The 17364-nt window shown below is 44.7% G+C and overlaps 1 protein-coding gene across 5 annotated transcripts in view; it reads right to left on the reverse strand.

The window, feature by feature from the left end:
* The window catches only part of LOC130706853 (uncharacterized), a 140563-nt gene that overhangs the window by 65471 nt on the left and 57728 nt on the right, over positions 1 to 17364 (reverse strand). For all 5 annotated transcript variants that reach the window (XM_057539524.1, XM_057539520.1, XM_057539521.1 and 2 more), the window contains one exon: positions 11147 to 11284. In XM_057539524.1, coding sequence (XP_057395507.1) covers positions 11147 to 11284 — 138 coding nt within the window. The remainder of the gene's footprint in view (positions 1 to 11146; positions 11285 to 17364) is intronic.

Consider the following 17364-nt stretch of genomic DNA (forward strand, 5'->3'; position numbering starts at 1 on the left):
CCTTGAAGAAAACTTACAAGCTTAAGCCACACCTCTATACTACACCACCTTTCACAATTTCTTCTCAGATAAGCATCATCCCCATCAGTGAAGAAACTCGTATCTCATAATAGGAAAAACAGGCCTAAAGATTCAATGTGTGTCTTTGGAGGTCCCATCTATGCGCTATCTTCCTGGGACCAGAAAAGTCCCCAGGAAGATCAATCTTTTTGCACCCCTGAAAGCTTACCACCAAGGAAAATGACTAGGTCCACAGATTTCCTCCCTCAAACCAGCTTACCTCACACAGAAATCAGTAGCAACTCAGCCCTTACTCACATGATCACAGTCACAAGAGTGGTTAGGGAGAAAAGCACTAACCGGGGGAACTAAAACAGAGGCAATCCAGGCCAAGTTGGGCTGGTGGCAGATATCTGCTCCTTACGCTCGGGTGCATAATGCGACTCACCACAATGCCTTTTTCACAGACCCTTTTGAAAGTTTCTCCACAAAATCCAACAGCTCAACTTAGTTCATGACGCTTCAAGGTCAACGATCGTCAAGAGAAAAACATGCAATATGTCTTACAATGTTGGATTCCTTACAAATAGGACAAGGAAATAACCATGTAGACAAAACCAGAGCATTTGAACACATCTGTGTTCTACAAACACACCAGTGAATGCTATCAATAAGGTACTATGACATAAAACAAAATGAAAACTAGATGTGAGACTGTTCTCTTCAGTGTACAGACTTCGTGGCAGTTGCTCCACTCTCTAGCTACTTATATCGTTAACTCTCTGTTCTGTGAATACAAAATGAGGCCCAAGTGTGTCAACTTGTTTCCCACAGAAACCAAAAAACCTCCATGCATCTCTTTTCTCCTGTGCCCTTTCACCTTACCTGCTCCCAATTCTCCACCAATGTCCTCCTCTTTCTCTAATTATTCTCCTCTTCATTTTGCTTGGCCTTGCACCCAAGCATGCAAGACAGAGAGTCCTAGAGGTCCAAGATTCGAGAGTGGCTGTTTGCAAGGGGGAGGAGATTACAGTAACTGCCACACTGTATATACTTCTGTGCAAAGAAAAAGGGACAGTGTTCAGAACGTCTCTCACATAGAAAAAGAGCTGGATGGCAGGATACCTGTGTGGCCCAAGGAACTAGAGCTAGCAAATTATGGGCCAAAGAATTGCAACCAAAGGCTGGAAGAGGAAAGGTCTGCAACCAGCTCTGTCTCCTAGCTCTCTGGTATTTGCTGCCAACGGGCAGAGTCGATTTCGTGAAGCGTCAAGCACTGAAAAGAAGACTCCTGCTGCTGGAAGTTGACAGGAAGTAACATCCAATGCAAGATCAAGGCTTGTCCTAGAAGCAATGCCCATAATGGAAGGAAAAAAAAAAAAAAAAAAAGAAGAAGAAAGCGGAAGAGAAATGCTAAGTCGCAAGTCCAACCTGGCCCCCAGCCTAGCCCAGCCCAAGGAAGGCAGGAGTCAAGGAGAAGAAACTCGAAGAGAAGAGCCTTGGACCACAACATTCTCCACAAGGTACACTCAACAAACTTCACCCTACTCTTGAACCAAGCTACAAAAAGAGCTTCTTCTTCCCTACTTTTGCTCTCCTTGAAAGCTGCTATCAGTTCACTCATTAGACACATATGATTTCAGAACAACTGTTAATAGTTCAAACTAGATGGCACTTTCCTTCCTAAGGATATTAATTAAGTTAAGATCTCTATAGCTCTAAGTATATGATACATAAAATAGAATACTCTGTAGAATATAAGCAACTGTTAGTTCATTATATTAATGAACGTCTGTAAGAAATGTTGCAATGATTTCCCTAATGGAAGAGCCTGGGGGAGGTAAGTCTGTCTTCTAGGATTTCCTCCCCAGAGCTCAGAAATGTAGGTGTTGTTTTAGCTCTCCTACACTCTCTTCACCCAACCCCGCCTTCCTCTTGGGGATCGGACCTCCCTATTGGCTAGCTCATACCTTCCAACTGCCTGCTTTGTGACATCACTCTCCTACCAAACCTACTACCACTTGGTAGAGTCTTGGGGTTTCCGTGGAGCTGTTTGGACCAGTAACCAGTGACCTCTGGACTGGACACGTGCGCCGTTCAGCTGCAGCCACTCAGACATCCTCTAGTGTTGTCTCCTCAGCCCTTGTACCTGCAGTTGATGGTTCCTCTTCTCTGACCATGTCAGGTAAGAAAAGACACTTTGGAAAGTTTTGCGTTCGATTTCTTTGGCCCCTAAATTGAGTAGGAGATTCAACATAGCAGGGAATGATGAGGGAAAGTATTGAACTACAAGTCTGGAGACCTAACTTCAGTTTTGACTTGGACGTTTACTATCTGTGTGACTTTGGACGAATCGCTGACTGTCTCACAAAGCCTGCTGCTTTCCTTATCTGTTACGTTAGGATACCACATTGGGTTGATCACTCTGATCCCCTTCCTTTCCAGTATTGAGCCTTAAAGGGTACCCATGGAGAAAATGAAATCAGAGACTTCTCAAGAGGGTTTCAACAGAAACATAGAAAAGCCAGGTGACATAGAAAACTAGCAATATATACCAAGATGTTTCATCTCTAATGGTCTCCCTCCACTAGTACTGCGACCAGCTGAAAAGAGAGAATAGGGAGAGAGGATGGAGAGTACTGGGCTATATAGGGAGGCACAGAGTCAAACGTAAGGAAGTTGAGGATTGTTTTCATTAGCACAGGCCAACAGGAACCAAGAGATGGGAAAAAAAATATAAGAATCAAGAGGGAAAGCATAGAGGGGCTCTCAAGAAAAACGTAGTTTGCAATGGAATGCAGATGGGAACCAAAGATTTTAAATTAAAGCAGAAACAGCACAGAGGGAAATCTGCTCAGAGCAGGGCAAAACAAAGTTGATGGTAGCAAATCCTTACATTAACAGACTAAGAAGGAAAGTCAGGCCAGAACAGGGGATCACCAGGAAAGGCAGCTTATCAGAAAAGTCATACTCCGTTTTCTTTCTTTTATTGCCTCTCTGAATACAGTTGGCACTTGACAGTTTTGAATATAAACATTTTAGAAATATGTTTTAGAAATGATGCTTCCTATAAACAAGAAACCAAAGTGGTTATCTAGGGGGCTGATTTTCAGTGTTTTATTCTTTCTAATTTTTAAACTAGGTAGACATTTTCCCAATTAAACATTTTAAGTGGCATCTTCTAAATTGAATCAGAAGGACTATTTCCTTTGTGTGATATGTAGGTTCTAAGGCAAGGCTGCTTTTCATTTTCACAGTTATTTCCTTCCTAACACAGAGAGCACATTGATCAACAGCCATCGTTCGCTTGTAGATCTTAGCTACCGAAGGAGAAAAAGAAAAAGTCAAGCCCCACATCTCTAATTCCCCATTTAGGGAATTCCCTGGCGGTCCAGTGCTTAGGACTCGGTGCTTTCACGGCCAGGGCCACGCGGCGCGGCAAAAGAAAAAAAAAAACAAACATCCACATTTATCGAAAACAATGTGGTGGAGTCCTTTGGATTTTCTTACATTTGAAAATCTTTTTTCGTTGGATTCTAGGGATGATGGTTTTTTGAGGTTTTGGGATGTCATCTTCCTGGATGTTGAAGATAATTCTAATCTAAGTTCTAGGATAAATACAAAAACCTTCCTGATACTTTTTAAGCTTCCTTTCTGCTTATTATATAAGTTATATTCATTGAAATATATATGTCTTCTAGGCTGAATACCTGTTACTTGCTGGGTAAAAATATGAATGAGCACAATCATGAAACTCTTTTACCCTTATTATTTTGCTGTCTGCTTCGTACCGCTTTTCATTGCAATACTTGTCTATATATGTTGTGGCTACCTATACATTCACATTTATTGCATTCTGTTGCTTGTTAGGCATTGTTTACTGATATACCGTCTCTGTCTGTATGCATTGGCTAGGAATTCATTCACCTCTATCACCTCTATCGTGTGTTTTGGTTAATAGCATTCACTAAAATAGAGCGGGCAACATTCACTTTCCTAATATTGCATGGATGGTACAGAATGTCATTTGTTAGTAAATTCATTAGGCTTTGATACTTGCCACATACCCCAGTTTTCGTTAATATCTATGGATTCCTTTTTCGTTATGTAATGTGCTTGTCATGATTTTTCTTTGTCTTTCTAGAACTTATTGTATCTTCCTCCATATAAATCAGATGCAATATATCAGCTTATTCATCTATTAATTATTACTGCTATTATTATTGGTGGTGGTGTTATAACCACTTTATAGATGAGTAATCCGAAGTCATCAGATAACTTTTCTCTTTCCAAAAGCACTTAAGATATCCACTTTCGGGTAATCATTTTGAGGTAGGATGAGAAACCAGGCTTGAAGAGGGCAAAAATGACTCTTTCACAATTCACCAGTTGGACTGAGCTATACGTCAACTCTAGGTAATAGCATGGGAACTGTACAAGCAAAGGGAGACCCTGAAGACGACAATGGTAATAGCCGTACTGTTTTCTAATGGACCAAAAAAATGCCTATATTGTAAGTTCTATTTCTCCTGCTTTCTGGCAGTATCATGCTCAGAGTAGAGTCCTGGCAAGGAAGTCAGGATACGTAGGTTCTGGAACCTGGTAATGATACTAACATAACGAGAGAACTTGAACAAGTCAACCCGACCTCTCTGAGCCTCAGTTTCCTTACTCACGAAATGAGACTGAGAAAATCGAAGTTCTCTAAGGGCCTCCTAGTTCTAAAATGCTTCCAGTCTAGGAAGTAGCATAGAAGTCAATACGAGTGCAGGCTGAAGGGAAAGACAGGGCAGGGAGAAGGTTGCTTCCAGCCTAGAGAACAATGTCTGAACCATACCACTTGGCTCTTCTGCCCATCTGTGCCCAAGATGGGAGCACAGGCAGTTAATACAGAAGAGTGGAAAACTGCTCAGTCCTTACAGCCATCATTAACTGTCTGATTTTGGGTTTCTCAGCAAGTATTGATAGTAGAGGTGTCCTGATAGCAAGAACCTTAAGATAATGCTGTTCCTCAAACGGACTGAGAATTTCTCAACCTCCCTGAGTTTTTCATGACCCTCTTGTTCTTACAGAAAATTTCCAAAATCCATCTCTACTTGGAACTCTGAAATCTCTGCAGCATTCTCTTCCTGTGATGAGCAATGCAACTTCCCTAACACGAAGTGTCTGCAACTTCTCCAGAGTCTCTGCCCCTGCCGTCAGTTCGCCATCGGCTACTGGTACCTCTTTCCAGACACTCACGGGTAGTGCCTACCTTTACCAACATTCTAGCACGACTACGTTATCTGGAGTTACTGACCACAGCCAGATCTCCACTTCAGCTCCTTCCTATCCAGGTGTTCTTCAGTGGGACATCACACGAAGCACTGAAAAGAATTCTTCTTCACCCGGAGACTTTACTCTGGCACTCACTGACCGGCACACAGTTGCTTCCTCCATGTTTATGGCAGCCCACTATGATAAAACTTCAGACGCCAATAACATGGTCCCTCTATATCCATCGCTTTCTGCCAGCCTTGCTCAGGGAACACCATCTCAGATTCCAAATCAGGGGCATAGCCGCCTGTCACCTCCCTACCAGGAAGGAAGCCAGGTAGATTACTATAACCAAGGCACACTGGGGTCTTTACTGTATGGAGAACTTGGCTCCTGCCCGCAATCCTACGGCTCTGCGTCACACACAGGAAGTAGGGCCTCTGTGCAACCAGAAATGGGAATGGGACTGAAGGAGATCGAGCCCACAAATATCCGACCACCAGCTTCCACCTCTGCAATCTGCCACCCTGTGTCTGCTCAACGCATCACAGAAACAAGTTTTCAAGGTGAGTATACAAACGGCAGAGAAAGTTGAAGAATGAGGTCGGCGTTCAAAAGTGGGGTCAAATCGACAGCTGGGAAGTGGTGTAGAGACAGGTAGAATTTAGATCCCGAGCCTTTAATAACCACTACCTTCGCTCAGTGCCCTCTGTTTTGAGACTCTATAGAAGAACACCTAGGGCTTCCCTGGTGGCGCCGTGGTGAAGAATCCGCCTGTCAATGCAATGCGGGGGACACGGGTTCGAGCCCTGGTCTGGGAAGATCCCACATGCCGTGGAGCAACTAAGCCCATGTGCCACAACGACTGAGCCTGCATTCTAGAGCCCGTGAGCCGCAACTACCGAAGCCCACGCGCCTGCAGCCCATGCTCCGCAGCAACAGACGCCACCGCGATGAGAAGCCCGCACACCGCAACCAAGAGCAGCCCCCGCTAGCCGCCAACTAGAGAAAGCCCGTGCACAGCGATGAAGACCCAGTGCGGCCAAAAAAATAAATACGTAGAACAAATAAGTTCAAACAATAAATAAATAAACATAAATTAAAAAAAAAAAAAAAACCTAATGCAGGTGGGAAGGTGGGAGGGACACTGTAAAGGTCATCTATGCTACATGTACAAGAACCCCGAGAGCACACCAATAGGTACCACATTTTTCACTGCTGTAGCCGATCATTCCCCCTGTACTACCACACTGTAGCACTCCCTTCCCTCATCTACTGCTATAGGCTCTTTGGAAGGTGTTTCAGAACTCTCGTTGTGAGAGTGCCAGTTGAACTGTCCTCACTTCCTTCATTTATACCAGGATTTAAGACCTTGTGGTCTGAGATCCTGTCCAGAGAGCAAGCAGGCTGAGACTCTGTCTTTGTTGATACATTTCATCAGAAAGGGCTCTACCCCCTCTCCTAGTTCATGGTGTGAAGTGTTCGTAGCCTCTCGGGAAAGTGGGGAGAATTGAAAGGACTCTAGATGAGAATGCTAGGCTTTGTAAAACATTTCAGTGTGTTTTAAAAATAAGACTCATTTTGTATTGGACTTACAACAGTCCTATGAAATACAAAGAAAGCCAAGAATCAGTGACAGGAAATGATCACCAGTAAGAATTACAACAGTCACCGCTTACCTCGTAGCATAGGGCACTGTCCAGGGTCCTTAAGAAGAGTTAGTAGAAATGCCTTGCCCATCTTGCCCCTGAACCCCTTGAAAGGTACATGACTGCTGTGTTGGTGTTTAGGGGGAGCATCTCACTTCCCAGGGACTGACTTCTCCCTTGATCCCTTTGTAGTGACGGAGACTTCCCCGCTGATGAACAATTCCCTGGGGTTGCGACCTCCAAGCCAGACGTTTCGTGTGACACAAACTCAACAACTCCCCAAGTCCTGCAGTACCAGAAACAGTCACATACTTGAGAGTAACCCACCGTCTGAACTTGGGGACATTTCAGTGACAGCTCCAGTCCAGAGTGCCAGTCGTCTCCTGGCCCTGCCTCCAGCTCCAAGCCAGGGACAAACAGAGAGTAAGAACGTGGATGATATCAAAACCAAGCTTTCAAAGCCTCTGGATGCCTACCAGATCCCAACAGAGAACCAAGATCCTCCACTACGCCCTTTAGGAATCCCTGATATTCACCAGCCGCTGGCCTGCACCGATCCCCTCAGCCAAGAGGAGCAGCCTGGTTCTGAAAATGCTGATCTGAGAGAGAACAGCCGCAGTCGTCAGGACCTAGGGACACTTGAAAACGGGACTGAACCTAGCAGTGGTTTTGCAGACATGACGACACTGGCGGAGGATAGTCACCTTCCCCAGCTCTTTAGTTCTTTGAAAGATCTTGGTCAATCCCAAGGTCCCAACGTGATCAAAGCTAAAGACACCAGAGCCATTAAGGTGAATCAGGTGCAGGAAAAGCCAAGTGTCGTAAAGGTTCCCTCTGATCAACCCAGGAAGAACAAACAGAAAGCCTCTGAGCCTATCAGTGGTGCTCCCAAGGCCAAAAGCCAGCCAAAGAATCCAGAGTGCCTGTTAGGGGGAGAAGTGGTTCTATGCAATGCTGCAGTCAGTGACAGGGCTCCTGTGAACACGGCCAAGCACTCGCAAGGCAAACCTCAGAAAGCTGCATCCAGAAAGGTCAGCAAAACTAAGAGCCACGGGCAGGAAAAGACCAAAAGGACCAGAGGAAGAAACAAGGCTGAAGAGAACAAGCAGTCAGGGAACAAAGTCAAGGCAGAAGAGAAGCCAGCAATCCCCAACACGAAGCGAAAGGAACACCAAACTGAGCTTCTCCAAGAGAGCTTGCAAAAGCCTCGAACCTCCCTTGGCGTGCGCATGCTGGAGTCTGTGAAGGTCCTTCATGCGCTGGGGAGGAAGAATGAGACGAAAACTGGGCTCTCTTCCTGTCGGCTCTTGGGAAATGCAAGCAACCCCAAAGACCCCCAGCCACCCCCAGCTATCCAGCCATGGCGGCATACCCCACGTGAGGGGAAGAGTCCTGAGAAAACGCAGGTCCAAGCCCAGAAACCAGACAGCAGTGCTGAAACAGAGTGTCCCTCTCCATCCCAGTATGAGCGGCCTCCTCCTGGGAAGGTCAAGTTGATACCTCTGCCTTTTTCTGCCTGGGACAAGCCTCAAGCTCGACCCGCTCCTCGGAGGCCACAGTCTCTGGCCTCACGTCGGCCTGCTGGGGCTTACCGTGCCCAGCCTGGTTCTACTGACTCAGCTCAACCTGCTGCAGTCAATTCATCCCAGCCAGCTCCTGCCTCTTTGCCAGGTCCCGCCAAACCAGCTCAGCCAACTGTGACCAACCCAACCCAACCGGCTTGGACCAACCATACCCAGCCCCGTGTCCCTCAGTCCGCTGCTCCTAGGCCTGCACCCTACCAAACTTCATCTGGCGCTTCTCTCCAGCGCGAGCCTGTTCCCCCTGCTGGGACTAAGCGCCAGTCCCCACCCAAGCTCCAAACCCAATTTCTACTCCAAGACTTCAGCAAGCAACGAGTTCCATGGAGGGAACCCAATGTGCCTGAGCCAGTCATGTCAAAGCCCATCGAACAAGAGCAGAGGCCAGAGCGAGAGGCCATGAAGAGGCGGGCTCAACAACAACGGGAGAATGCTGCCAGATACACCTCTTCGGGGAAGCTGCCATTTCTCACCGAGAGGGAAAAACAAATGGAAATTGCTGACTACTACGGATACGTCAAGTGAGAGCTGCTGGGATTCTTGGTGCCACCTTGGCTACCAGCTGTTCTTCCATACATAGGTAAGATAGGTATAGAACTGAATAAGTAAATGGAATACAATGACTAGATGAGTAATAAACCTTAAGAATTTTGAGATGCTGCTAACTGGGGCGTGAGAAAGGAAGGACTGAAAGTTGGATGGGAGAATGAAGGAAAGGGGTAAACACTGAGGAAAGAGGAAGGAACTTGGCCCAGGCCTAGGAAGGCCAACAGAGAGGTATGGATTTAGGAAAGGAAGCAGGAGTGAGGATGAAATGGCAGAAGTAAAAAGCAGGGTCAGAGGTCTGGGTTGAAAGAACACAATTTGAGGAGAGTTGAAGGGGACAGAAGATGAGTCTAGCTTTACTAGGAGAAATAGAAAAAGTCTCTTGGGGACGTTGGCCTTCAGTCTCACAACCACCAGATAGGTATTTCAGAAAACAAGAGGTTCAGGACACATCTCTGAAAGGTCTGAGTTGCCTTATTCAGGTGTGATTATAGTGGGGGAATAGGGAAATCTACCAGAGAAGTGGCAAGGGCTCACAGTTATCCTAGGGGCAGCTGACGACAGGGGCAGAGCCAAGGGAACTGCTGGATCAGGAGGCCCACGAACAAATCAGGGGCATAGCCGCCTGTCACTTCCCTACCGGGAAGGAAGCCAGGTAGATTACTATAACCAAGGCACACTGGGGTCTTTACTGTATGGAGAACTTGGCTCCTGCCCGCAATCCTATGGCTCTGCGTCACACACAGGAAGTAGGGCCTCTGTGCAACCAGAAATGGGAATGGGACTGAAGGAGATTCAGCCCACAAATATCCGACCACCAGCTTCCACCTCTGCAGTCTGCCACCCTGTGTCTGCTCAACGCATCACAGAAACACGTTTTCAAGGTGAGTATACAAACGGCAGAGAAAGTTGAAGAATGAGGTCGGCGTTCAAAAATGGGGTCAAATCGACGGCTGGGAAGTGGCGTAGAGACAGGTAGAATTTAGATCCTGAGCCTTTAATAACCACTACCTTCTCTCAGTGCTCTCTGTTTTTAGACTCTATAGAAGAACACCTAGGGCTTCCCTGGTGGCGCCTGCCAATGCAGGGGACACGGGTTCGAGCCCTGGTCTGGGAAGATCCCACATGCCGTGCAGCAACTAAGCGCGTGTGCCACAACGACTGAGCCTGCATTCTAGAGCCCGTGAGCCTCAACTACCGAAGCCCACGCGCCTACAGCCCATGCTCCGCTACAAGAGAAGCCACCGCGATGAGAAGCCCGCACACCGCAACCAAGAGTAGCCCCCGCTAGCCGTAACTAGAGAAAGCCCGTGCACAGCAATGAAGACCCAGTGCGGCCAAAAAAATAAATACGTAGAATAAATAAGTTCAAACAATAAATAAATAAATAAACATAAATTAAAAAAAAAAAAAAAAAGAACACCTAATGCAGGAGGGAAGGTGGGAGGGCCACTGTAAAGGTCATCTATGCTACATGTACAAGAACCCCGAGAGCACACCAATAGGTACCACATTTTTCACTGCTGTAGCCGATCACTCCCCCTGTACTATACCACACTGTGGCACTCCCTTCCCTCATCTACTGCTACAGTCTCTTTGGAAGGTGTTTCAGAACTCTTGTTATGAGAGTGCCAGTTGAACTGTCCTCACTTCCTTCATTTATACCAGGATTTAAGACCTTGTGGTCCGAGAGCCTGTCCAGAGAGCAAGCAGGCTAAGACTCTGTCTTTGTTGATATATTTCATCAGAAAGGGCTCTACCCCCTCTCCTAGTTCATGGTGTGAAGTGTTCGTAGCCTCTCAGGAAAGTGGGGAGAATTGAAAGGACTCTAGATGAGAAGGCTAGGCTTTGTAAAACATTTCAGTGTTTTTTAAAAATAAGACTCATTTTGTATTGGACTTACAACAGTCCTATGAAATACAAAGAAAGCCAAGAATCAGTGACATGAAATGATCACCAGTAAGAATTACAACAGTCACCGCTTACCTCGTAGCATAGGGCACTGTCCATGATCCTTAAGAAGAGTTAGCAGAAATGCCTTGCCCATCTTGCCCCTGAACCCCTTGAAAGGTACATGACTGCTGTGTTGGTGTTTAGGGGGAGCATCTCACTTACCAGGGACTGACTTCTCCCTTGATTCCTCTGTAGTGATGGAGACTTCCCCGCTGATGAAAAATTCCCTGGGATTGCAACCTCCAAGCCAGACAGCTTTCCTACGGACTGACAGAGAACTCGTCAAGATGAAACACCAGTCTGCGGGAGAAAGGGAAGAAGAGAATGATGGACATCGTTTCTGGGAAACTATTTTTACATTATGTTTTGTTTGTTCCTGGTAAATAAACTGTCATCTTCTTAACGTTAAAACAAAATCTAAACCACTAAATTCAATAATACAGGAATATAACTTTCGAAAAACATTTCTTTGGCTGCGCAGCATGTGGGATCTTAGCTCCCCAGCCAGGGATTGAACCCACGCCTGCTAGCATTGGAAGCGCAGAGTCTTCACCACTGGACCACCAGGGAAGTCCCAGGAATATCACTTTTAAAGGAGAAGGTATAAACCCCTTGGTTACATGAACTGGAGATTTTTAGGAAGAAGTCAATATATTTGTTGTTAGGCACATTTTATGTTAGGCTGTCTCCCTGCACAGGATGCAGGCGCCTTGAAAATGGAAATCATATCCCTCTAGAGTACGTCCCTCTTCTTTCAGCTTTGCAGTTTGCTGCTCCGCTTGTTCAACCCCACCTAGTAATAACCTATACTTCCCTTGTTCCTGTTTTCCCATCTGGAAAACAGACAAAAGGCAACCAGACAACGCAAAGGTCTCAACAACTAAGGGATATCCAAAACCAGAGATGGCCAGAACTTCTGGATCCCTCATGAAACCTAGCCCGGTGTTCGATACGTAGGTATCATTAATACGTGCGTGTTGACTGAAACGGTTGAAACTCAATTCTTCCACTTCCCAGTTTAGTTTTAGTCCTCACACAAAACCTGATCATCAAATTCCTTAATGCGAGGAATCACAGTGAAAAATCATATCTCAACTGACTTCTGTCAGATGAGTGAGAACTAAGGTTAATTCAGTGTATCTGAAGCATAGAAAGTGAGGGCACAAGTGGCACAAGATGGGGCTAGAGGAGCAGAGAGGATTCTAGACCACGCAGAGTCTTCAAGGCCAACACTGTGTTTTCTAGTCTCAAAACAATGTTTGTGAGCGATGTTTATGAGCAATGTTCCAGCTTGCTTTGAAGGTTTCTTGTGTGAAGAATGGATTGGAAGGAAACAAGATATATGGACACTAGTTAGGACCTAGTCGCAACAGACAGGCAAGTTCAGTATTAGGATGTTGAGGAAGAGCTGACAGATTCCAAAGAAATGCAGGAGATAAACTGAAGCGGGCTTAATGGGGTATGAGATGGAGGAAAGGAAGGTCGTAGGGAATTCAAGGGTTTACTGCGCACATGAGCAAAGCCTCAAAATGAATCATTTGAACGTACAGAGGTAGATCTCCCAAACGACACCGGTTAGGAAGCAACGGTACGCCCTTCAGAATTCCCAGAGACAACACAAATCAACTGTTTCGATGGAAAATTCGGCGGGACCCTTGATTTCCATGGCAATATAGAGAAAAGAGACACTGATCTGGCCTGCCGGTATTTAGGAAGTTGTTAGCCTGACATCACATACTAGTATCATGTAAGTAGGCCGTCTGAAGTAGGAAGCTTAGGGGAAAAACCTTGAAGAAAACTTACAAGCTTAAGCCACACCTCTATACTACACCACCTTTCACAATTTCTTCTCAGATAAGCATCATCCCCATCAGTGAAGAAACTCGTATCTCATAATAGGAAAAACAGGCCTAAAGATTCAATGTGTGTCTTTGGAGGTCCCATCTATGCGCTATCTTCCTGGGACCAGAAAAGTCCCCAGGAAGATCAATCTTTTTGCACCCCTGAAAGCTTACCACCAAGGAAAATGACTAGGTCCACAGATTTCCTCCCTCAAACCAGCTTACCTCACACAGAAATCAGTAGCAACTCAGCCCTTACTCACATGATCACAGTCACAAGAGTGGTTAGGGAGAAAAGCACTAACCGGGGGAACTAAAACAGAGGCAATCCAGGCCAAGTTGGGCTGGTGGCAGATATCTGCTCCTTACGCTCGGGTGCATAATGCGACTCACCACAATGCCTTTTTCACAGACCCTTTTGAAAGTTTCTCCACAAAATCCAACAGCTCAACTTAGTTCATGACGCTTCAAGGTCAACGATCGTCAAGAGAAAAACATGCAATATGTCTTACAATGTTGGATTCCTTACAAATAGGACAAGGAAATAACCATGTAGACAAAACCAGAGCATTTGAACACATCTGTGTTCTACAAACACACCAGTGAATGCTATCAATAAGGTACTATGACATAAAACAAAATGAAAACTAGATGTGAGACTGTTCTCTTCAGTGTACAGACTTCGTGGCAGTTGCTCCACTCTCTAGCTACTTATATCGTTAACTCTCTGTTCTGTGAATACAAAATGAGGCCCAAGTGTGTCAACTTGTTTCCCACAGAAACCAAAAAACCTCCATGCATCTCTTTTCTCCTGTGCCCTTTCACCTTACCTGCTCCCAATTCTCCACCAATGTCCTCCTCTTTCTCTAATTATTCTCCTCTTCATTTTGCTTGGCCTTGCACCCAAGCATGCAAGACAGAGAGTCCTAGAGGTCCAAGATTCGAGAGTGGCTGTTTGCAAGGGGGAGGAGATTACAGTAACTGCCACACTGTATATACTTCTGTGCAAAGAAAAAGGGACAGTGTTCAGAACGTCTCTCACATAGAAAAAGAGCTGGATGGCAGGATACCTGTGTGGCCCAAGGAACTAGAGCTAGCAAATTATGGGCCAAAGAATTGCAACCAAAGGCTGGAAGAGGAAAGGTCTGCAACCAGCTCTGTCTCCTAGCTCTCTGGTATTTGCTGCCAACGGGCAGAGTCGATTTCGTGAAGCGTCAAGCACTGAAAAGAAGACTCCTGCTGCTGGAAGTTGACAGGAAGTAACATCCAATGCAAGATCAAGGCTTGTCCTAGAAGCAATGCCCATAATGGAAGGAAAAAAAAAAAAAAAAAAAGAAGAAGAAAGCGGAAGAGAAATGCTAAGTCGCAAGTCCAACCTGGCCCCCAGCCTAGCCCAGCCCAAGGAAGGCAGGCGTCAAGGAGAAGAAACTCGAAGAGAAGAGCCTTGGACCACAACATTCTCCACAAGGTACACTCAACAAACTTCACCCTACTCTTGAACCAAGCTACAAAAAGAGCTTCTTCATCCCTACTTTTGCTCTCCTTGAAAGCTGCTATCAGTTCACTCATTAGACACATATGATTTCAGAACAACTGTTAATAGTTCAAACTAGATGGCACTTTCCTTCCTAAGGATATTAATTAAGTTAAGATCTCTATAGCTCTAAGTATATGATACATAAAATAGAATACTCTGTAGAATATAAGCAACTGTTAGTTCATTATATTAATGAACGTCTGTAAGAAATGTTGCAATGATTTCCCTAATGGAAGAGCCTGGGGGAGGTAAGTCTGTCTTCTAGGATTTCCTCCCCAGAGCTCAGAAATGTAGGTGTTGTTTTAGCTCTCCTACACTCTCTTCACCCAACCCCGCCTTCCTCTTGGGGATCGGACCTCCCTATTGGCTAGCTCATACCTTCCAACTGCCTGCTTTGTGACATCACTCTCCTACCAAACCTACTACCACTTGGTAGAGTCTTGGGGTTTCCGTGGAGCTGTTTGGACCAGTAACCAGTGACCTCTGGACTGGACACGTGCGCCGTTCAGCTGCAGCCACTCAGACATCCTCTAGTGTTGTCTCCTCAGCCCTTGTACCTGCAGTTGATGGTTCCTCTTCTCTGACCATGTCAGGTAAGAAAAGACACTTTGGAAAGTTTTGCGTTCGATTTCTTTGGCCCCTAAATTGAGTAGGAGATTCAACATAGCAGGGAATGATGAGGGAAAGTATTGAACTACAAGTCTGGAGACCTAACTTCAGTTTTGACTTGGACGTTTACTATCTGTGTGACTTTGGACGAATCGCTGACTGTCTCACAAAGCCTGCTGCTTTCCTTATCTGTTACGTTAGGATACCACATTGGGTTGATCACTCTGATCCCCTTCCTTTCCAGTATTGAGCCTTAAAGGGTACCCATGGAGAAAATGAAATCAGAGACTTCTCAAGAGGGTTTCAACAGAAACATAGAAAAGCCAGGTGACATAGAAAACTAGCAATATATACCAAGATGTTTCATCTCTAATGGTCTCCCTCCACTAGTACTGCGACCAGCTGAAAAGAGAGAATAGGGAGAGAGGATGGAGAGTACTGGGCTATATAGGGAGGCACAGAGTCAAACGTAAGGAAGTTGAGGATTGTTTTCATTAGCACAGGCCAACAGGAACCAAGAGATGGGAAAAAAAATATAAGAATCAAGAGGGAAAGCATAGAGGGGCTCTCAAGAAAAACGTAGTTTGCAATGGAATGCAGATGGGAACCAAAGATTTTAAATTAAAGCAGAAACAGCACAGAGGGAAATCTGCTCAGAGCAGGGCAAAACAAAGTTGATGGTAGCAAATCCTTACATTAACAGACTAAGAAGGAAAGTCAGGCCAGAACAGGGGATCACCAGGAAAGGCAGCTTATCAGAAAAGTCATACTCCGTTTTCTTTCTTTTATTGCCTCTCTGAATACAGTTGGCACTTGACAGTTTTGAATATAAACATTTTAGAAATATGTTTTAGAAATGATGCTTCCTATAAACAAGAAACCAAAGTGGTTATCTAGGGGGCTGATTTTCAGTGTTTTATTCTTTCTAATTTTTAAACTAGGTAGACATTTTCCCAATTAAACATTTTAAGTGGCATCTTCTAAATTGAATCAGAAGGACTATTTCCTTTGTGTGATATGTAGGTTCTAAGGCAAGGCTGCTTTTCATTTTCACAGTTATTTCCTTCCTAACACAGAGAGCACATTGATCAACAGCCATCGTTCGCTTGTAGATCTTAGCTACCGAAGGAGAAAAAGAAAAAGTCAAGCCCCACATCTCTAATTCCCCATTTAGGGAATTCCCTGGCGGTCCAGTGCTTAGGACTCGGTGCTTTCACGGCCAGGGCCACGCGGCGCGGCAAAAGAAAAAAAAAAACAAACATCCACATTTATCGAAAACAATGTGGTGGAGTCCTTTGGATTTTCTTACATTTGAAAATCTTTTTTCGTTGGATTCTAGGGATGATGGTTTTTTGAGGTTTTGGGATGTCATCTTCCTGGATGTTGAAGATAATTCTAATCTAAGTTCTAGGATAAATACAAAAACCTTCCTGATACTTTTTAAGCTTCCTTTCTGCTTATTATATAAGTTATATTCATTGAAATATATATTTCTCCTAGGCTGAATACCTGTTACTTGCTGGGTAAAAATATGAATGAGCACAATCATGAAACTCTTTTACCCTTATTATTTTGCTGTCTGCTTCGTACCGCTTTTCATTGCAATACTTGTCTATATATGTTGTGGCTACCTATACATTCACATTTATTGCATTCTGTTGCTTGTTAGGCATTGTTTACTGATATACCGTCTCTGTCTGTATGCATTGGCTAGGAATTCATTCACCTCTATCACCTCTATCGTGTGTTTTGGTTAATAGCATTCACTAAAATAGAGCGGGCAACATTCACTTTCCTAATATTGCATGGATGGTACAGAATGTCATTTGTTAGTAAATTCATTAGGCTTTGATACTTGCCACATACCCCAGTTTTCATTAATATCTATGGATTCCTTTTTCGTTATGTAATGTGCTTGTCATGATTTTTCTTTGTCTTTCTAGAACTTATTGTATCTTCCTCCATATAAATCAGATGCAATATATCAGCTTATTCATCTATTAATTATTACTGCTATTATTATTGGTGGTGGTGTTATAACCACTTTATAGATGAGTAATCCGAAGTCATCAGATAACTTTTCTCTTTCCAAAAGCACTTAAGATATCCACTTTCGGGTAATCATTTTGAGGTAGGATGAGAAACCAGGCTTGAAGAGGGCAAAAATGACTCTTTCACAATTCACCAGTTGGACTGAGCTATACGTCAACTCTAGGTAATAGCATGGGAACTGTACAAGCAAAGGGAGACCCTGAAGACGACAATGGTAATAGCCGTACTGTTTTCTAATGGACCAAAAAAATGCCTATATTGTAAGTTCTATTTCTCCTGCTTTCTGGCAGTATCATGCTCAGAGTAGAGTCCTGGCAAGGAAGTCAGGATACGTAGGTTCT

The sequence above is a fragment of the Balaenoptera acutorostrata genome, unplaced genomic scaffold, assembly GCF_949987535.1.
Source record: "Balaenoptera acutorostrata unplaced genomic scaffold, mBalAcu1.1 scaffold_735, whole genome shotgun sequence".
Classification (NCBI taxonomy): Eukaryota; Metazoa; Chordata; class Mammalia; order Artiodactyla; family Balaenopteridae; genus Balaenoptera; species Balaenoptera acutorostrata.